Source organism: Podarcis melisellensis, assembly GCF_964234715.1.
Source record: "Podarcis melisellensis genome assembly, chromosome: 7".
Lineage (NCBI taxonomy): Eukaryota > Metazoa > Chordata > Lepidosauria > Squamata > Lacertidae > Podarcis > Podarcis melisellensis.
Window position 1 is genome coordinate 36,769,790 of NC_138539.1, and position 23,519 is coordinate 36,793,308.

General features: G+C 39.7%; 1 protein-coding gene across 4 annotated transcripts in view; it reads right to left on the reverse strand.

Annotated features, from left to right (window-relative positions):
• Positions 1–324: 324 nt before the first annotated feature.
• Positions 325–23,519, reverse strand: part of FAM110B (family with sequence similarity 110 member B) — a 68,626-nt gene continuing 45,431 nt past the window's right edge. For all 4 annotated transcript variants that reach the window (XM_081919536.1, XM_081919539.1, XM_081919538.1 and 1 more), the window contains exon 2: positions 325–3,496. In XM_081919536.1, the coding sequence (XP_081775662.1) occupies positions 2,038–3,150 (1,113 nt within the window). In that variant the 5' untranslated portion in view covers positions 3,151–3,496 and the 3' untranslated portion in view covers positions 325–2,037. The remainder of the gene's footprint in view (positions 3,497–23,519) is intronic.

The window sequence follows — 23,519 nt, forward strand, 5'->3', positions numbered from 1 at the left end:
ATTTGCTTTATGACGTTTGTGTTGATTTTGTTATGAACTGTTATGGCCTTTGGCTAGCACAATAAACTTATTGAATTGATGAACAAACGTATTGTTATGCACTGCCCTGGGAACCTTGGGGTTGAAGGCTAAGACTACAAATTTTAACAATAACAGCAACCCTGATTATGCCTAGTCTAGCAGTAAAAGGGTTGAGGTAGGGGATGGGGACTGTTTCCATTATACATTTAACCAGGAGTTGCTTTCACACTCATTACATTCAATCTTTTTCCTGTGCCCACTTTAGCATAATGAGTACAAACAGAGAAAGTCATGACCAGTAGCTGCACCAAGAGCTATTTATTAGCATAACACTTTTTTTTAAAGATCTCGTAAGAACTGAAATATGTACAAAGTCTTACAGCATTTACACAAGAAAAAGTTTCCTATTAGCTGATGAAGTATAGGAGTGCTGCAAAGTACTTCAAAGCATGAATAATAATAATAATGATAATAATAATAATAATAATAATAATGAAGCAGACCACTGCACTTTCAACTCTCTGCTATGCACCACAACTGCCACTTTGACATGACAGTTAAACCATTGGGAAGACACAAGATTGTCAAAAGAAAAAAAAGTGTAACAGATTGACGTGCAGCACTAAACATCGTACGGTGCAAGGAGGAAGAGAAGGGTACAAAAAAGAAGAAGCTACATACTGTCATGTTTCTACAGTTTCCTAGAGCTGTAACAAACTTCCACAGCCTTAAGATATAACATATTTAAGACAACATAATCACAATTTCTCAGATATAGTTCAGCTATATTGAGTGTGTTTAAACTTCTGGGTAAGAGGCTCTTATTATACTGATATGGCTGTGTACTTCCATTTTCTGTTCATGAACTGCTCAAACAGGTCTACAAAAAAAGTAGTCAGCAGCAGGAGCTTGTAATCATGATGTGCTTTGTCTAGTTTAAAGGCATTCAAAGATCAGCAAACAGGATCTAACCATTCCTGCCAAAAGTTTAAGACAAGGAAGTTTCCTTTAAAATGTCACCCATCCTTTTCATTTTCCCAGCCTCTTTTCAAAATACCCCTTGATTGGTCAAACCAAACCATTACCATTCTTGCTACATCAAAAAAATAGTTTATAGCTTTCCAGACCACCGCTTGTAAAAAGGCTGTATATGGGGGGACCAGGCGTGTGGGTGGGTGTGGAGGGGGGATTCAGTTAGAAGATTACGACAGAAAACCTGTGTATCCTTTCTTTGAAAGGTAAACAACCTTTTTAAAAAGAAAGAAAGAAAGAAAAATAATTGCATTATACAATGTAGTTCATGGACAGGCCAGCCCCCGCCCTCCCTGCAACCTCAGCCCTATACCACTGCCTTTTACTGCTATTCACAGATGAAGACATCTGAAGGCAGCCCTGTATACGGAAGTTTGTAATGTTTGACATTTTATTATGTTTTTATATGTGCTGGAAGCTGCTCAGAGTAGCTGGGGAAACCCAGCCAGATGGGCGGGGTATAAATTATTATTATTAATTATTATTATTATTATTATTATTACAGGTAATCTGACCCATTCATTACACAGACTACTATGCTGTTCTAATGCACGGTGCTATAACAATCTTAGGTTGGCAATTTCTGTCCTGCGTCTTAACTATACCTGTGCTCAAGACACACACAAAAATGTACAAAACAAAACAAAACCCCAAAAACCACCACAAGGGACCTACAGATCTAGAAAAAAGAAGCCATATAACCATTTAATGTAAACAATTTGTTCATAAACAAAGCCCTATTTAGATTCTGGTCTTAAACTTTTGGCAGATAATGTGTGTATGCTTAGCCAGGCTCTGTAGCTAGTTATTGTTCAAGTGGAAGCCAGGTCAGTTCACATGTTGACAGGCATGCAACTTGAAAACATTGCACAACAAGCAACACAAAAAGAGATCTGAGAAGTGTATTAAGACTTCAAGTAGACTTCACAACCCTTCACAATATTCACAAAGATACAGTCCCTCTTTGCCCCCTGCGGATCCAACTCACACATGGGACACTTTCTGTGACTCTCTAGCTTGCTTGATGCTGTATAACCACTTGATGATTCTGGCATTTCTTTCGATTGCAGAAATGCCATATGGCACGCGGTCATTGGCACTATCATCGTTTCTAAGGTCACTGTTGCTGTCCTGAGACTGTTCACAGTCTGAACTGATCATACTTGCACTGCGAAAATTGAGAGAGATAATATCAGAGTTAGCCCTTGCAAAATTTTCCATCCCAAGATTTTCAAGTTCTTCAGGATCCAGTCCACAGTAGTTAAAGAATCTTTCAACATCTGCATCAACTCGAAAGTATCTGTCACTTAAGTCTGACTTCGATCGCTGTAGAGAAGGTCGTCTACTGACTCCACAGCTGGATTCTACTGTGTCCATCTCTGGCGATTTCAGCGTGGTGATGGCAGCAATTTTGGGTTTGGGAGGGAGAGGTGGAGCTGAACTACTGCACGGTATTGCTTTTAAGGTTTTGCCACTAGATACTTTCCTAATGTCTGATGAGCTATGGGAAACGTGCAAGAACGACTCTGGCGACTGTCCCAATAGCCTTCTACCCACATTGGAGTTGCTTTCTTGAGGACTGCTACGGCCTTGGGTGGGGTAAACCTTTAAGGATTCTGCAAACGAATGCCGGTTAAGGTCTCCTGAATCGGATTTGTGGGGAGGCCAGTTTCGTGAACTATGTTTGTGACCCGAACCTGAACTAGAGCCCTCTGAGCTATTGATTATGTTTTTCAAAATCTCTAGCTTCAGATTCTCCCTTTGGACACCACTCTCAGTCTTTGCATTGTTGCTAAACACTTTCAAGGTAGGGCTGCCCAAAGCCCGCTTGGCTGCAGGACACACTGGCGGCTTGGGAAGCACTGCTGGTTTCACAGGCTCTTGTTTGGCGTTGATGACCTCTTGGCTCTTAACGTATTTTGCCTTGTCAGCTTCCAGCCTCTCCACGGCACTAAGTCTTTTTGGGTTAGGCTCTGCTTGCCTGCGAAAATAGTCAGGTCCTTTGTTTAGAATGCGGAGTGGAACGGCTGAAGTGAAAGTGATGGCGGGGCTAACAGGTTTCACCATGCTACCTGTCTGTAGTGTTTCTGTAGGCATGTTTGGTGGTCTTTCCCCGGCAGCCGTTTTGAATTCCTTTCTGGGATCTTCTAAATGCACAGTGCAGAAACATGTATATTAAGCACAATGAATAGCAGATGAATCTAGGAATTGGGAGGTTAGCAGCAGCAGTAGCAGCAGCAGCAGCAGCAGCGCTTCATTTCACAGCTCATTAAATAAGCACGGTGTTTCTTTCTTCCTTCTTCCCCCGCCCTGGAAGGCAGCCTTTGTATAAGAAGACCACCAGAAACAAGCCTGTATTAATCCTGCTCTGCTGGCTTCTTTCTTCTCAATGAAGGACGTGGAAGTCTCTGCGGTTCCTTTGTGCTCCACTACAAGCAGTGATCTGAAACGCAAAATAACCAACCACATGTTAGTAACAGTGTATGATATCACAGCTATAGCAACAGAGATCTCTCTCCACACCCCTTCATTTGTTGGCTGAGCTACAGCTGTGGACTGTTCAAGCTAAAACATTCCATCATACTTTCGACTAATGGCATGCGCCTTATTAATATAGGATTAACAAACTGGGATTAATGCACTTCTATGTAGGTATATTCATGCATCTTTTAAAGATGTTAGTTATTTGTAATCTAAGCCCGGGGTTCAAATGTTGTTGTTTTTAAAAATAAGTTACAGCGACAAAGCTGCAGGCTTATACGGTAAATCATATTCTTGCTTAGATATTTTATGTGGTCTCTTGAATTTTCAAGGCTGTCCCTATATTTCTGCCTGTCATTTGAAACATGGTAAAGAGGCTGAATGAAAAGGACCAACCGGGAGGGAAAATTTAATAATCCCTCCTGCTATATCTATTGTCACAAAAGAAAACCAGAACCGCAGCTGTTGGCGTTTTGCCTAGAAGATCTTAATTCATGTATTTTATACTGAACAGTTTATGCAGAGTTAAAAACAGCAATAGCTCCCTTCTCTCTTAATGTTTGTTGCTTCTGCAACAGACTATCATGGCTCTCCCTCTGGAATGTTTAAGACAAATGCTACAAATGTCTAAGACAAACATCTCCTTCTGATCTTAGGCTTACTTCATCATTGGCCCCGTACTCGCTATACCTTTAAAGCACATTCAGAGCACATTTTTCTTCTTAAAGAATTCTGGGTGCTGCAGTTTGTTCCGGAGTGATGGAATTGAAACCCTGTGAGGGATAAACTAGAGTGCCCAGAATTCTTTGAGGGAAGCAACGTGTTTCAAATGCTGTGTACAGAACCCTTTTGATCTCATATGATCACACGCCAAAATCAGTTACAAAATAAATCAGTCTTGCAAACCTTACCTCTCAAAGGGGGACTCCTGTCTCCTCTACTTGCTCTGCCTACTCACGCCCCAGTCCTTCCACCCTATTGTTGTTACTCTTGCTCACTCACTACTTCTTTACCTAATACTCTTTCTCTTCAACTATGCTTATTGCCTTTCCTCTGTTATAGTTACTACTGCTGATGTTATGGTATTTCTTCAAGTAGAAGCACCAGCAACAAAAGGGGAAGGAAACAGAATGTAGTGGCAGCACCTGGTGGGCAGAGAATGAATTAATGAATCTGCCATCAACACAGCTGCAACTTACTGGTGGTAAATGATGAATTGCATGGCTGATAATGCAGGGTGAAAACCATAACGACCTAATTGAATTGCAAGCAAATTAATCTACCATCAGAGGGTACTTAGTGCCTACAAGCCATGAAGCACCATTCCTATACCTATACCTGTGATTATCTAATGCTGGGGAGCAACAGACCAAGATATGACCATCATGCCTTGCACGAGAATCACACAATAGTATCTGACTGGTCACAGTCAGCAGGCAAAATAATGAGTTAGACAGAAAACTAGTTTAATCCAATATGGCAGCTTGTATGAAAACATCTCATTTTGAAGTGGACATAAATCAAATGAATAGAGGGTAGCTCTGCGCCAGGGGTGTGAAAATGCTCTCCACGCCCTTGCACTGGGACTGAGTGGGGGATCCAAAAGCGTTTTTATATGTCTTCCTTTTAACAAGCAAATTACGTTACCAGCATGGGCATTAAATAAAAGCACAATTTGGTAACATTTTATTAATGCACTCCAAACAGAACATTATCTTCTTTCTTTTTCAGAGATGTTACACGGGTATAAAAATATTTATTATTATTTCTTGCTATGAAATTATGACACCAGTAATCCACATATATTATTAATTCTTAAGATCTCTTAATCTACTTATTAGTATCCAACTCAATAAAAGTTCTTTAAAGCTTCATAGAGCAGGAAAGGTTTGTTATACTTCCTCAGTAACTGCTGAAATAAACATAGTAATAAAGACAGAATTATACATCATTTAGTGACATTAAGAATATGGAACGAGTTCTTTAATAGGCATTACCAGGCAAACTATGGAACACTAAGGCTACAAAAAAGGCAGCAAATTATGCAACAAAGCTATATTGAATATCCAACCAGAAAGTATATGCAATACTGCAAAACCTAAGATGTTTAAAGAGTGTGGTAAGCAAGTGTTCCAGCCATACAAACACTGGCTGGTAATTAGCCTCCACTGCCCCCTCCATTGATGCAAGGTATCCACTTGTGAAAGAGGGGAAATTTCTCTCTCCCTATTTCCCTATAGCCCCCTGTCCTCCATATAGCGCCCTGTCACACACATATCTCCCAAAAGTCTGAGGTGGTGGTGGTGGAAGGGAAAAGGAAGAACAGCATAGCAAGTAAACTGTTGTTGCATTTATTTACAGCACAGACAATGCAGGACAAACCTGTGCCCTTTCTGTATCAGAAGTCTAAGCTCAATGTCAATGGATGCCATTTATCGATCAAAGCTCAAGCTCCGCTTTCACAATAGATGTTCCCATCACAAAAGCTGTTAGTTTCATATTTTAAGTTAGATTCCCCCCACCCTTGACTCAAAGTTTGTTGTTGTTGTTATTGTTCTTTATTGTTCCATATAATCAGCAGATACTAGTAATAAAACAAGCACCAAGGAATGTCCTGATTCCTGTTACTATATTCTTGCCCCTTTTATTGCTTTTGTGACTCCATACTAAATCTGCAGTGAATTCTAAGTTTCTTGCACAAGGTGCTAATCAGTTCCTGGAAGCTGCTGCAATTGACAATCACTGTCCTGATACACTGACAACATAAACATATCAGCTGTGATATGGCATGCCTTGCATCTCTATATCTCTCTCTATACTGCAGAACTGCAGTGTTATTTCAGTAAATGAGGATCTAAATTCAGTTTCTAAAATGTAAATTCAGTAGCATGTAAAAAAAAACCTGGGTTAAAACCTGGCACACGTGTAACTCATATGCTCTCAAATGCAAATTATTCTCTTTAAAAGGTTGCCAAACACAAAAAGCCTTGCATCTGGATTATGAATAGACTTACTGGTTTCTCACTAGGTGGAAGTGTCCTTCAAAAGGGAGTTGTAAGTTTTTAAGCAACACTGTGTGCCAAATTTTATCCCTTAGCTATGTCTTGTGGAAAGGGAGATTTGTTTACAGTGGTACCTCTGGTTAAGTACTTAATTCATTCCGGAGGTCTGTTCTTAACCTGAAACTGTTCTTAACCTGAAGCACCACTTTAGCTAATGTGGCCTCCTCCTGCTGCCGCCGCGCCGCCGGAGCACGATTTCTGTTCTCACCCTGAAGCAAAGTTCTTAACCTGAAGCACTATTTCTGGGTTAGCGGAGTCTGTAACCTGAAGCGTATGTAACCTGAGGTACCACTGTATTTCAAGGAGAGACATGACTCAAAACTTAATTTTAGAAAGCAAACTTAAATCAGACCATTGTTGTGCTGCACACATGCTGGCCATAAAAAAAAAGATCTCTTCAATGGCATGTAGATGTTGAATTGAATATCTCTAGAAAGTAGAGCTAAAATATGCACTTCAAAATCTGACTTCATATAGTCTCTAATGTTAACAAATCAGTTAAGGGTTCAGAATACCCTGCTGAACCATCATCTTGTTTTCTGGATAGTGATTCATAAAACTTTATAGCACTATACCCTATTACCTTTTGACTGCTACTTAAAAACAGCCTTCTCTGCAATAACGGCACTGTAAAGGTTACTATTTATTGGCTTCCATCCTTCCCCTCTCTTATACATCATTAATAATGGAAACTCTTTGGAACTCTCTATTTAAGCGATCCCTTTGTGTTCTGCTATTAGCCTTTTATCTTAGGGCTACTATACTAGCTTTCAAAGCACCCTGGAAAATAACCATGATTACTCTTGTTGCAATCTAAGGCAGTGCGCACATTACTGGCTTAATCACAGCTAGGTCATTCTTTTTCTCAATTCGGATCGAAGCAGGTTTGTGGGGGAAATGGATCAAAATGCAGTATTTCTTAAGAAATGACAGGATAGGTGTAGATTGTGGTTAACCTCTTGTGTACATGGCTTTCCGAATCAGCCATGGGAGAACATTGGATAAAGAGCAAAACAGAGAGTGTCCACAGCCTATTTCGACATTACTAGCAAATACGAACAGAGCAAACAAAAACCTAGTGCTACATATAAAATGTGTGCTTAGAAACTAGCTTATTTCTTTGTTTTCTTCCTTGCCCTTTTGCTCAGGCCTGACAAGGAAAAAATGGCAGATTTTGGATATTTTTAAAAGCCCATAAAACAAGCAGTCGTAGTACTGGATGTGAGAGAGAATCAGTCTGTGAATCAGTCCCCACTCACAAGAAGCCAGGGAACTGTAGTTTGTAAAAGGTGCTGGGAAATGTAGTTTGATGGTGGGGTAAAAGCTACAGTTCCCAGGATTCTTGGTCCAGGTGTGCTTTAAGAGAGCTTTAAATATATGTTGTGTATGCAGCCTCAAATAAAGAAAGGCTGGCTGAGATTTAATGACTGTCCTGTGGTGAATACCTGAAATCTTAAGAGATGAGAGTTCAAGAACCATCGGGTAGGATTTTGCTTGTCCAACAAGAAAAGGGATTAGGCAAACTGGCTACTAGGCATGATGGCTATGCTCTACCTTCCAAGGTCACCAGTATGCCTCTGAATGCCAGTGGCTGGGTTACATGAGTGCTGAGTATACTGTTGAACTCATGTCCTGCTTCTGAGCTTCTCAAGTATCTGCCTGGCTATGAAGAACAAAATGTTGGATTAGATGAACCTTTGGTATATGAGCCATCAAAGCAAAGACACACTTAAGTCTCTGATAGTCAGGTATTAGTTAAAGGAAGTTAACTAATTTTCCACTGCCTTAGTAGCTGTGAAACAGAAAAAAATGAAGCAGGTACAAAATGTTGTTTTCTATGGTACAGTTGCACTGGATGTAGGCAAAGGTGGTGATGGAGGGGTTATCTCTCTGAAAATGAGGCTCCAGTGACCCTAGTTGAAAAGCAATTGGTTAAATAAGAACGTAAGAAGAGCCGGGTGGATCAGGCCAATGGCCCATCTAGGAAAGTATCCTGTTTTCACAGTGGCCAACCAGATGCCTGTGGGAAACCTGAAGGAAGACATGAGTGCAACAAGACCCTGTCACCTGTAATCCCCAGCATACTGCCTCTGACAGTGCAGCTGCAACATAGCCATCGTGGCTACCCTGTCATCCTACAGGGTGCTGCTGGACTGAAACTTAGTGGTCTGATTTTGTGTTTAAAATCCAGTCTTATATCTAAGGTTGAATGCTGAGTCATATTGGTGTGAATTATACGTACAGCGGAAGCAAAGGTGGAAAACTGTGGGCACAGCTTTTTCCTTCTCTGTGTTGGGGAGCATGTCAGTGGGGAAGAATGGCTTCTATGCTAGCATTTGTGAAGTGTGATAAGCTGGATGCCAGAAAAGTCAAAGTGAAAGTGTTCTGAGGAAATTGGTCATTTAACTCTTAAGAAGAAAACATCAGATATCTTCCCAAATAGACACCATGGCTCATGCAAAGGGGGGTTGGGGAGAGAGAGGTCTTTTAGAAGCAGATTAGGGCAGTGAGCCAGATTTCTTGCAAGCTGACTATGGACTCAGATAAAAGGTAAAGGTAAAGGACCCCTGACAGTTAAGTCCAGTCATGAACGACTGGGGTTGCGGCGCTCATCTCGAGGGAGCCAACATTTGTCCGCAGACAGTTTTTCCAGGTCATGTGGCCAGCATGGCTAAGCCACTTCAGGTGAAACCAGAGCAGTGCACGGAAACGCTTTTACCTTCCTGCTGGAATGGTACCTATTTATCTACTTGCACTTTAACGTGCTTTCGAAGTGCTAGGTTGGCAGGAGCTGGGACTGAGCAATGGGAGCTCATCCCATTGCAGGGATTCGAATCGCCGACCCTCCGGTCGGCATAGACCACAGCACCACCCACGTTCCTAATATAGACTCAGCTACATAGCTACAAATAAAATGTTTTAGATGTGCAATATACAGATGTGACACTAGATGGAGCCAGTGAGCTATGCAAAATTCAATGTATTTTTCAAAGCATTTCCTATAAAAGCATTTTCACAGAGTTTTTTAATGTGTGTGTAGATTCCAACTATATGGCTTGGAATTCCAAGTGTTCTTGGAATATTGCAAAATTTTCATGGTCTGTGCAGAGTCTGGAATCAGCTACAGTGCTGAGATGAAGGACAACCTCACTTTAAGATAATAAGAGAAATTTAGATAATTTGGATCCAATATTGATCTTTTTAGTGCTCTAGATCAAGACAGCAGCTTCGGATATGGAGAAAAACATGCCAGAAAACAGATTTGTGATTTGTTCGAATAACAGAGGCAACTATGAAATAAAGGAAAACAAATGGGATAGGGGAGTTATGGATTAGTACAGCTTAGGCAGTGTCTGTTAAAGTACTGTGGTTTACTTAGCTGTTCCTTTCATTGATAATTACATTGATTGATTGATGGATGGATGGATGGATGGATGGATGGATGGATGGATTGATTGATTGATTGCAGGTAGAATCAATGGCATTTTAGGAGAAACCTGAAGATGAGTTTTAGAGTGAGAGTAGGGACTAAAATATTAATGAAATCCAGCAACAGATTCAGGTATCAAGTTAGGAAGACTAGGCAGGCAAAACAAAGGTATTGAGCAAGATATCAGCATGTTTCAGGGAGCCCCTTTTCAGAAGTTTAGGTAAGCCCCAATTGGCATGAGGGCTGCGTTCCAGGTTATTGCACAAGTCGGTGGAGAATGCATAAGTCCATTACAACCCTACACCACTCCATCTTCTTTGGGTCCAAAAATGGCCCGTGCGTGCATGGTTGGACATTCTTTGAATGTGCACAAAGTGCAGATTGCCTGTACAAACCACCATTTAGGAAAAAAATCCAAGGGAGCAACTGTGCACCTACCAAACAGTTCAATGATGACCAAACATGCTCAGTCACCACAATATGGTAAGTATAAATTGGGCATGAGAAAACTGATTGTGGTGGCCTGAAAGAAGACATGGCTGGCTGGCACACTGAACAAGAGTACTGTACACAGCAAGATTTTGCTGCAGGTCCATGTTTAACATTTTATTGTCAAATTTGGTATCCCTCCATAACTTCCATCACCCAACTTAGCATAGATGTCTGCTACTGAATTTCAATAAAAGCAAACTTCCCATTCTCTTTCTATTAAGGACATACCTACAAAATTAACACAATACAAACAAGATATTCAGGGTGTGTTGTTGTTGTTGTTGTTGTTGTTAAGAGGAGAGGCATCTCCAATTCTGTTCTTCCTCCAAATACATGCCCCTGCACTGCCTCTTCCCCATAAGAACCCTCTCTATAGCGGGGGTGGGAAAAGCTTTTGGAGATGAGAGCCACATGACCCCTTTAATATGTCCTCACTCGCTAGATCATCACCTTGTCATGGTGAGTGGGCTTGCACGTTCCTATGACTCTTGTGAGCAAAGCTGTCAGGGTCACCCAAGGCAGTATGGTCAAAGGGAAGGAACTAGACAAAGAATGTTCCAAGAAGTCCTCTACAGCAGAACAGGCTGATGATGACAAGCGGTATGTTACAACAGCTGTGAAGGCAGATGAAGGCTGCAGCAGATAAGAATCTACTGGTCGTTGTGACTACTCATGCCATCGGAACAGAGCCTTACTGTGAAGACTGTGTTGGTCAGCGTGCACTGATCTACACACGTAAAACAAATTCACACACAGGCGTCTTCCAAAATCCCCCTGTGTTTATGGAAGACAATCTTACTCGGCTACGAGTGATCGCCAAAGAAGAAGATAATATGTCAGGGAGCACATTCCAGGAGTAGTGGGTGGGGCGAGACTCCCACACAGTCACACAACCTTCCCTCAATCTGTCTCATGAACATAGCTATTCCCTAAGGAAACAGCAATTCTCAGTAATTCCACTCATTTCACCTACCATTTTCTCTACAAACTTTATTCACAACACTTGTAAACAAACAAACAAACAAACAAACAAAAAATGCTCACCAACAACCTTTATTTGTCTAACTGTGCAAAAAGAACTCAGTAATCACAGCAGGCTACAAATAAGGTGAATGCACAACAGAAAGCCCTGCCTTGCACCTATCTAAAGACTCAAACCTCCAAATACAATTGCATCCTGCAAAACTGCATGTATGCAACTGCAAAATGCATGGACTACTTTTTACATATTTGCAATGAACACAAGTCTGGAGAGACATTTTCTCTTCTGCTTTGATTTAAAAAAAGAAACCCACAGCAGGATATATCTGGTGCATGGATATGTAAAGGTAAAGGTAAAGGTAAAGATAAAGGATCCCTGACAGATAAGTCCATTTGCAGGCGACTCTGGGGTTGCAGTGCTCATCTCGCTTTACAAGCCGAGGGATCTGTACTGCATTTCAAATAGGGACACTTTGAGTTGTGGGAATTCCCTTGATTAACTCTGCAAGGCAAAATAGTTTTTCAAGGTGTCCATGAGAAGAGAAAATCAAGTGTCTCAAATAACAATATTTGAAGTCCTGTAGCACAACTCCTGAAGAATAATATATTTTTGCAAAGCAAAGTAGTAACTTCTAAGCACTTATATATTTTAGCATTCAGTCAGTCTTTGAGAGCAAATCTGGCAGAACAGCAGCAAGGGAGTATCAAATTTACTTGCAAAACTCTGAATTTATCAAAAATCCATCTGTAGTAGCTCAAGCAGTCATCTTTGGGTTTGTTTGTTTTTTAATTGGTTTCAATAAACTGCTTTCCATGGGGCAATTTGTTTCCTCTCTATGGACACAAATTCAGTGTTTGGCATGACTCAGATCCAGGCACATTCCAAGAAAACTGCTTTCATGCACGGTAGTGTTTACAATTTACAGGGAGTGATTCTGAATATATTACAACAGTGATTAAGTGTAAACTAATGTGTAGCTCTTAGTCAAATGCAGATGAAATGCAAATCCTTTCTGCTGAAGGTGAACAAAGAGTTCCACCCTCTCCAGCAATTCTAGCTCACAACGTATTAAGCCTCACATAATCATCAGCACATTAAGTTTTTTCACAGCTGCATGCACTTCACTGATGTCAGGCGATGGGTAGGTGTTTGTGCCTGGACAGGTGGGGGAGAGAGAGGTGGTGACAAGAGGAGGGGTGCATGCTACCTGAAACAATGGGTTGCAATGGGGAGCTAAAGCCAAGCATAATTGATAAACATTGATATTTGCTTTTTAAAAAGAAAACAAAATGCTATGCACTGTTCAACAAATTTTATCACAATTATCCTTAAGGAAACTCAAAGTCCAAACCTGGATTTCACTAATGTTTCTGTTTCTTCGGTGAATTTCCAATAAATAAAGTAAAATGACCTCAAGTACAAGTTATTAAACTTTATATTTAGATGTAGACTGATGGAGAAAGAATCATCAGGAAAACAATTAAATTAGTAAACTGATATCTAAGTTACAATAATTATGTTTTAAGGTGAAGTGGATTACAGCATCAAATGCTGGAAACACTTAAGATAATACTTTGAAACATCCCCTCATTTTTATTTTTTGCCTTAGATATTCCAAGACAAATTTGCACAAAAATATTTACAAGGCCTATGCAATAAATATATATCAGTAATTGTATTCTGGGAAGAGTATGCTGGGTATATTTAGATGCTCCATCATGCTTTTATATGGAGAATAACAATCACAATAGCTTGTTCTCCTGATCTGAGTAAATTTGGCACAGCACAGCTAGTGATACTAAATGCCCAATCCTCAGCTGAATTGCTCTTTCAAACTTTTATCTCATTCCTTGTGATTGAAAACACTGAGCAAGTAGCAAACTGCATAACCTCTGTCAAATGCAATCATAGTTTATAAGCTCAGTTTTAGTACTAGAGATGTATAGGATACAGAAGCATAGACCAATCAATCAAAATGTAATAGAGCCAATTAGAATACACAGTGCTAACTCACAATTGAATTCAACTGTCTTATCTATACAGCTTGTTTGATAATTGCTGGTGTAACCCTTGCTACTTCATTTTTTGCAATGAACTGGATCCAGGCACTTCTACAGCAGTAGAACAGCCCTGGATCCCTGAGGCTGGGGGCAGAGATCCTTTCCCTGAATTATCTTGGACATCACACACAGAGGCAACCTATCTGCCAGAGATATCTACCAATGTTGCAGAGAAAGTACTCCAAGGCCAACACATTTATTTAACTAGACCTGTACAGTTTATAGAGTACCACCATCTTGTTTTGTTGCTTATGGCAGCTACTCTGTGTTGGCACCCAAGGCAGTTTTATCAAGATATGAGCACTGGCACTTCATTTTTTACACACACACCCTGGGTCCTCCCAAAGCACTGCAATTATATCTCAACTTTTCTCCAAGGAGCTCAATGTGATATACAGTGCATTGTTTTGTCCTCCCCATTTTGTCTTCCATACAACCTTGTGAGGTAGGTTAGGCTGAGTGATGGTGACTGGCCCAAGGTCACCCAGTGAATCAGAGCTGAATGTTCTCTGAGACCTAGTTCAACAATGTAGCACTATAGTAAAACAGATCTGTGAATCATTTCAGAGCCCCAATACAAATAATTCACTATACCAGAGAAACATATATATGACTACCCTAATTCATGCCATTTTGACTAGTGAGATGTCACCATTTCAGTGACCCACCGAACAGTTTAGACAGAAGAGAGTGCAAAACTTGTCATTGCTCCTCACAAATCCAATCCATTAATACAATTCCTTACTTCCATTCAATTGCTTTCTTTCCAGTTGCCTGGCTGATGTGACAACATTCCTGTTCTTAAGACAGACACTATTCTTGTTATAAAATCTGTCCAACAATTGTGGGAATACCAATTATCTTGACACCCACCCTCTCTGTGTCCACTTGGCTTACAAACAAAAATGAATTTGAAACCCAGATCATCATAGATGTGCTTGTTGGTTTGATTTATTACAGAGACACAACAAAATCAAAGTAAGTGAGCAGGCTCTGATTAAATGCTTGCAATTAATAGAGATGGGGATAAAATTAGAAGAAAAAATAATAGTTAAGTACAGATGTGGAATGCATAAAGTTGTGTTAAATGATATTCTAGACGCTTAAATGGCGTATGTGTTAAATAATGGTAAATGATTTGAAGTGTTACGAAGTTTTGATTAACTATGTGTAATTATTAGAAAATTGGGTAAATGGATATGGAAATATAAGAGAATTTTGTTTATATAAAGAACCAGAAGAGGGGATGGAAGGAAGTCCAGAGATTCTTGGAATCTCAAAGAAAAGGTTTTGAAAAGATATTGCTACACATGGGGATTGGGTGTGTGTGTAAAAATGTTCTTTTTTTAGTGGTGTTAATGTGGAATTAAATTGTGGAAAACAATAAAAATTTATTTAACGAAAGGAAGAAAGAAAGAAAGAAAGAAAGAAAGAAAGAAAGAAAGAAAGATCAAAGTAAGTGGAAGTAGCCAATACATTTTTTAAATAAGGAAGTATGTACCGGTAATAGTAGAAGGAGGGAGGATTTGTTTGCTTTTAAAGAAATAACAAAATTCAATATATATCATTTTAAAAAATCTTGACATTCTGAGCAAACTTTAAACTATGCAAACCTTACTTGTAGAATATATGCTGAACATGCACTAAAATGGACAATGGTTTTCAGACCAAACCTCTCTCTCATTCCATCTTCTCCCTCCAATAATACAGGACTGAAAACATGACAAGAAAGCCTGGGAATATTTAATATGATATCATTAAACCTCTCCAAGTGTAGATGTACACATATGGATAATTTTATGGCTTATGGGTGGAAAGACTGAATATTCCAATAGTCCCAACACAAGCTAAAAGATATACACAGAGAGCAAGCTGTGTGCAATGGTGATATATTTGCAATCAAACCCGATTTTCTTCAAAAGACAGATGAAACGCTTTATGGCACAAGCAGCAGTAAAGAAAGTTAATGAAAAAATGTTTGAACATTAAAACTTATTAGATGCAAGTGGAAAATATATGCATGAACCACAAATAATTCAAAGTTATTTTAAAAGGGGCAATGGTATAATTAAAAAATAACAAATAGCTGTTAAATGTCAGAAGGTATTTAGGAAGGAACAAGGAAGATATATGGAGAGGAAATCTGTGATTCTCCAGATGTTGTTGGGCACCAATTACAACCAGCCCTAGCCAGCATGGTCAATGGTCAAGGATGATGGGAGTTGCAGTCCAGCAACATCTGGAGGACCACTGAATTCCTACCTATGCTCTAAAGTAGTAAGTTTGGAGGAGGAAAATGAAGTAAAGGCACCGGCCTGTACAGCTCATCTGTAAAACCTCTTAAAGGAAACAGTGATCCCCTCCAATAGTTAGGGTTAGACAAAGTGCTTCTGCAACCACGTCATATATTTCATCTTCAAGAAACTTGCAGCAGAAAACAATCTTTCAGGAGCGGATTTCAGGAGTAGGTCAGCAATCAATCACATAGCATCACTGCAGTTAACTTTTTATTCTAGGGGGAAATGTCGGCTCAGGAGGCCAGGCCTACTGAGCACAGCAACTCATCCTGGTAGATCCTGCTCCTATGAGGCAGTTGTGGGGACTGAAGGACCCCAACTCTCTACAGTTGTCCTAAGTCTTCCCTTGGGCCCTTCCCAAGCAATCGGAGACTCCATCACCGTGCCTGTCTTTGCTCCTCCATCTTCATACCTCCTCTAGGAGACCAGAATGGGAGGGGAACTGGTCACAGCAGGAGGGGAAGACACCCTGGCTTCATCACCAGATTGACTCATATCCCTGCTTCTTGATCCCCCTCCTCTTTGGCCTCTGCTTCTGGACTGCTCTCTTCCTGCTCACCAAACCCTGTTACCTCTTCAGCTTCCAACACCTCCTCCTCCCAGTCTTCTCCCTCTGACCACTCATCATCATCATCATCATCCCAAAAGCAAATCTCAGGCCCTGAGTCTTATTCCCTTGGGGGTTATTCAGCTGGCGCCTCCCATCACTCCTTGGCATCCAGCCAGTCTATGACACAATCCGTGGAGGGGACAAGACTTATTGTACCTTAAGAGTTTTTGCTTAAAACTGAGAAATAGGCACAATACCACCTTTAACATTCTGCTATATGTTAGTATAGGGCACACTTGAAAGTGAATCTTCTATGTATTTCTTCTGCATAGGATCTTTGGGGGACAGTCATCTGTAATGGGAGAGGGTTGGGAAGTTCAATCCTGTTGCTACTACTTGATATCTCAGCAGCTTTTGATACTATTGACAATGGTATCCTTCTAAACTGGCTGTGTATGGTGGATATAAGAGGCACTGTACAATAGGGGTTCTATTCCTACCTACATCATCAAGTCCAAAGAGTAGCATTGGGGGAGTGCTCTTAAGACTACTTGGCACCTGTGCTATGGGGTTCCCATTTCTTTCCAATGCTCTTTAACATCTATATGCTATGGCTTTGGCTAATTAAACAATCTATGGCCTTTTAAACAATGTGTATGTGTGGTTATTGTTTTAGTTTGTTATGCATCTTTGTGTTTTTATATTGTAATCCTTGTGATCTTTGGGTGAAGGTGCTGTAGATATTCAATAAATAAATACTAATACTAATACTAATACTAATACTAATACTAATACTACTACTAATAATAATAATATATGAAGTTATTGGGAGTTTTGGAACATAGTGGCATCAGTATGCTGGTGACCTGAAGCTATACTTCTCCATTAACATCTGGATCAGGAGAGAGATAAATCAAAGAAAATAAATAAACAAGACGAGAACAAATAAAAATAAATATCACCCCCCAATGTTCATCCTTGCACATTCTTGACTCTATTTATCTCTTTTGTTCAATTTCAATGGAAGCTTAGTCACTAGCTTCAATGCAGTGGAAATTAAACCCAGTTGAAGTACTTCAAATTCTATCATGCAGCCTCTTCCCAAACAAGCTGCTGTTTATATAGCACATTAAAATTAAAAACAATGTTGGGGGGGGGGGAAATATTGTTTCCAACAAAATGTTAGTTCAGTAAATAAGGAACTTGCTAAGCTTGTGCTTAAATTAAACCATTTCTATTTCTTCTTCTGCAGCACATTATTTTTGTGTTGCAGAAGTGTAAGTGGTATTTGTTCTTGGCACAGATAACCTTTTATTACAAGTCAGTGTTGCAGTAATTTCAGTCCTACCAAAAAAAGAAAAGAAATACTCTAAGAGAGTAGAAATAAATCAACACATTTTTCAAGTGACTGAATAGTTATCAGACAAGAGGCCAGTTATATTCTGTGATTACTCTTGAAGAACAGCATCATTAGCATTCCACAGGCTAAATATGAAAACTCTGAAAAAGTTTAAACTGATATTATGAGGTGCCATCTAACTTTCATTTGTCATCACAAGTGCAGCACTAGCACACAACAGTACACATGTGTATCATGAAGGGAGTGGGGTTGATATGCACTCTCTGGACTGTATGTTGGATGCAGCTGACGCCTGCTGTAGCTGCATCCTATATTCAGCATAAAATGTGGTTGGCCTAATGAAGGTAATCCCCTAATGCAGATTTTGCCATTTTTCTTATGGGCCAGCACATCTACCTGCAAACGACTACCTAACAATACAATGTATCTCTTGGAATTTACACCTAAAAGATAAAGTAACACAGATTTGAAAGCAACACCGTTGCATATGCATTATTATGTAGAAATAATTGCTTCAATAAACCAGCAAACTGTCGTGCTAGACTACATTTTTAGTTCTCCTGGAAGAAGAGATATGAATTCCCAAAAAAGGTCAGAAGAGCCAAGCCAAGTTACCACCCCCCCCCCAAAAAAAGCAGTTTGAGGTAATAAATCTGTGCCTTGATTTAGTTTTGAGGTGTGAACTTGTATGAGGGAAGGAAAAGAATATTCCTCCACTCGGAAAATTAGTAAGTTGGGGGCATGGGAGAAACTTGGCTAGAAAAATGACATTTGATTATGTATTCCTATACAGAATTCATTCATGCAAACCATGGCAGTTTGGAGTGATACCCAGACACAGGTATACCACCTTATCTGCTGTTTGGGACAATGAGGCTTGAAACTCCAGTCTAAAGAGCTCTTCAAATTCTTTTAGAATAAAACTTTTATGAAGTGCAGAGGGAAGAAGAGCACAGAACCAAGTCAGAATATCAGCTGCTATAAATCTCAAGTGTTGCTTATTCCTTTTGTATGCCATAGACATCATGCTTAAGATGGCCAGGGTTCTATCTTGGGGACACTACAGGGGGTCTACAGAGTTAACTGAATAGGCACATCAAGCAATTCATATGTCAGCCATTGGTTATACAAATATTCACATGCATTTTTTTTGCACAAAAGGTAGCATTTTCAATGGACAAAACTGCCCCCCCACCTGTCTGCTAATACCTTTCTCTGCTCTTCAAAGGCTGCTAAGTGCCTGATAAGAAACTGCATCCTTTTACAACAATAAGAACATTATCCTAATCACTCGGGCATCATGTAGTAAGTGTGATGATGGCATTAAACATTTTAGCCCGAGTAATCTACAAAGTGATATCATGTGACCATTCAATGCAAGCGCCATTTTTTTTTGTGTCTTTGCACAGGCAAACATTTTCAAGCCAGTAACAGACTCCTTCCAAAACTTGCCCTATTCTGGCTGAGCCTCACTTATTATAGAGTCACAGAACACAAGACACAAAGAAATAGTTAAATTTGGGGTGCATCAGTAGAATACCTCCTATGCCATACCATAGCACCACCACCAAACCATTCCTTCACTCACAGCCTCCAAAGCTCTTGCTGATCATACATAATTTTCTTTTGGCTAATTTATCTCTGTTTGGGATAGCATTGTTTCTAATAAGCCTTCAGAATCACAATATTTGTTTTAATGTGAGAAGGTAAAAAATATATGTGAGCATGTGTGTGTCAGCAGGGGGTTGGCTGCATAAGAAATAACATCTACAGAAAGGTGACCTGTGTCTCAGCAGATTTATAGGAAATAGAAATAAAAAATAAGGCTACACAGCAGAGTCTACAACCATATTCACCAAAATATTATCTATGACTCACTCTGCTTAAACTTTCCTGCCACCAAACGTAATTATTTTTGTGTGGGTTGATGCTTCCAAGCAGTCTTGTACTGAACAGTGCTATGCTTAAAAAATGTAGGTGGCAAAAAGTTGAAAGCGAAAATATGGATAAACTTTTTGGAAAATGTAGATAAATAGTTAAAAGTTTCAAAAGCCCATGAATGGGCAAGTGATAGCTGGTCAGCCAGCTTGAGATATAGCCAGCTGAACAAGATAACAGAAGATAGAAGGCTCCCTTTTGTGCTTTACAAAAGTAATTTAGTGTATACAATGGGAGGTGTAGGCTGTTTTATATACCTTCAACATGCAAACAGTCTGGCTACCTAATTCAAATCATGGATACTTAAACCAAAATTGTACACAAATAACAAACAGTATGATCATATGGATTAACATCAAGTTAGTATATTGCAGAACAAGTTCAGTTAGTATATAATATGAAAAATAAATTAATTTGTACACCAATGCCAAGATGCATAAACTTCTAACCAAGTTGAATTCCTGTTGCTTATATAATGGATCCATGATATAATTGAAAATTTTGAACACAGCATATTGCACATATTGACTGTGCATACTACCTTCAGTGTTAAATAAACTTATGACCTGCAAACACTTTAGTTATTAGATTTTAAGTAAATATAGCATCTGGAGAAGAAAAGAGGTTAAAACAACTCTTTCATTTACACTTCACTTGTTTCAAGAAATGAAAAACTAAGATAGAAATAGCAACAATTCCCTCCTCAGAAAATCTAATAAAATAGAATCAGCTTATGTAGGTAAAATGAACAGTGTAGCAACACCTCTAGCAGATTCTTCAGTGGTGATTTGCTTTAGACAAATACTTGTCAGCATTTCAAGAACCTGATGAATCTTGGTAGTTGGAAACCCCTTCCCCACCTCCCAAAATTCTAGATCTGTTGATTCTTACCTGGTACTTAAAGGACAATAAAGATCATGGAACCTATTACTATTTTTCAATATAAGGAAAATTATAAGAATGCTGAACAATATGACCAATTAGGCGTGGAGAACAGGAACACGACTGATCTGGTAAAAGTTTCCAGATGCACATTCCAGGTGCATTCAGACATGGAGATTACTGCTCTAGTTTTTCTGGTCATTATGCTAGTGCTTCTGTCTTGATTTCTCATATTCATTTTACACTGCATTAGTTGTTGCATTATGGAATTGTGGCTTTTTGATTGATATACTGCCATGTCATGCTCAATTTGATTCATGCTAGTGGACACTGTGTAGCACAACACTGGATGTCACTGGACATGTCATCACCCTTTATGTTCATGTGTGCTTCTGTTTCCTCATTATTCACCCATGAAAATGGTGGGAAAGAACTGCCCCACAGTTTGTCATGTGAGCAGAGATGGTGTTATCCATGAAAACCACAAGAAAAATTCAGGTTTTCTAATGGGGCTGCAAAGGAGTTCATTTCTTGATGCAATTATCAAGGAAGCCTAGAAGCCTAGAATTGTAGAGTTGGAAGGGACCCCAAGGGTCATCTAGTACAACCTCCTGCAATGCAGGAATCTTGCCCAATGTGGGGCTTAAACCCACAACCCTGAGACTAAGAGTCTCATGTTCTCCTGGCTGAGCTATCGCAGATATGCCTAAGCTTCCAACCTGATTATGGTCAATATCCAGAAGTGGCTTTCATATGTGAAAGGTTACATAAAATGTGAAAATTATCAGCTACATAAATGTCAGGACAAAAGGACAAAATTGCTGTCTGACTGTGGCCTTAAAATACATCAGCTGTTGTGATTCAAGTGTATCGATTTTTTCAAAACCCACAACAGATTGGAGTTTTCTGACATCTCAATGTGAAAAACTGTTGGGATATTTCAAAAGGTACATCTCTTGTGATGTAGGGATATACAGTCATCATGGCAGATTTTGAAACATTAGTTTAATGGAGAAGAGTTTCTTTGAAAATAAGGACACATCGTGATTTTGCCATTATCACCATTGGTAGCAAAGTCATATCCGCATCAGCCTACTCTAACAATAAGTCTATTGTATATGCTATGGATATTGCAGCAGGCTGAAGAGTAGTCCATTCCTAAAATATGTTTTTTGAAACTGGAATATAGAGAACCAAAAAAAGAAGAAAAAAGAAAAAGAAAAAAGTGGATGGTTTCATACCAGGGAGCTACATGATGTTGCAAATAGAAGCATGATGACAGAATCCCTGAGAAAACAACCTTGAATTATCAGATTTGATTTTTTTTAAAAAGTGGATTTGTCCAAGACTTAAGCAACGTGTGTAGGATTTGACCTACAGCATGAAGAAAACAACTATAAGTTAGGCAGTAGACAATAGTTGGAGAAATCAGCATTACAGAATATGAACCTGATGCTGATCTGATAAGCCTGCTCAATGTCTCTTAATACACTTGATTACTCATTAGCTGGCCTTTAAATTCCCTACTGTCATCAAAAGTTGGTAAGCCCTGCTGTATTCATCCCGCACACCAGCTCAAAAACTTGTAGGCTATGTGAAAGAAATATACTAAGAAGAGGTTTAGTCGTATAGGGCAAAGTACAGGTAACTCACAACTTACACACATTTAACTTGCATGGTTTCAGCTTCACATGCTTGTCGGCCAACCAGCTCAAATCGCACAAATTAAACGTGCACGAGGAGGAGAGGTTAAAAGCTCTTTCCGCCTTGGAAAAAACTTTTAAACTCTCCACCTTGCTTAGCAGGCTCTGGGAAGCCCTTGCAAGAACTTGGATGGCTTAAAAACTTGGATGGCTGCCTTGACAATACACAATATTGGCTTTATGTGAGTTACCTGTTAGTTGCAGTATATACTGGCTGCCAGGCAGAGCCGTAACCAGGTGATCTTGTGCCCCTGGCAGAATTGTTCAGATCGCATCCCCTAGCCACTGACAAATTAGTTCTTTTTTCCACCTCTCCTCCAACACCCCCCGATTCAATTCACCCTCTATTTAAAACCTTCTATTATGAGGCAATAATCAATACAGTGGTACCTCGGGTTACAGACATTTCAGGTTACATACGCTTCAGGTTACAGACTCCGCTAACCCAGAAATAGTACCTCGGGTTAAGAACTTTGCTTCAGGATGATAACAGAAATCGCGGTGCGGCGGCAGCGGGAGGCCCCATTAGCTAAAGTGGTACCTCAGGTTAAGAACAGTTTCAGGTTAAGAACAGACCCCCAGAATGAATTAAGTTCTTAACCCTAGGTACCACTGTATTTTTATATATAGACATATTTATGGACATATTTTTAGCCCCCCCCTTTCCTGCGCCACTGGCAGGGGCCCACCTCATCACCCGCTAGCTACAGCCCTGCTGCCAGGCTCCACTGCCTTACTTCTTGTACCATCATCAGTATGCTTATTTGCAAGTCCAGCAAACTGAGCTCCCTGCCCAAGGTCTACTAATCATGTTAAACTTTAGTGCTCAATTCAAGCAACTCTGTCCTAGTGTAATCAAGTTGTCAACAACAAATCTCAGCTTGCCTTATTAGGCAAAACCATTGCTTGTGTTGCTACTCACCCTTTCCTCCCAAAATACTTGCTTTTTTTCAGGGAACTCAGGGAGGGAGTGTACTTGCCCTTAGAAGATATATTTTGCAGCAGGTGCAAGTAGGACTTTGCTGGCGTTGTCTCCAGCAAAAATTCAAGAGCATGGAGGATCTCCCAAAATTCACCCCCCCCCAAAAAAAATCCTAAAAGAACCATCCTGCATCTACTCAAGCACACTTTTTAGCCATAAAGTTTTTATGGTGAACTTTGATGTGTACATATTTCTGTAGTCAAACATTTAACAGTTATTTAAGACACTGGATCTATAATATCTTATT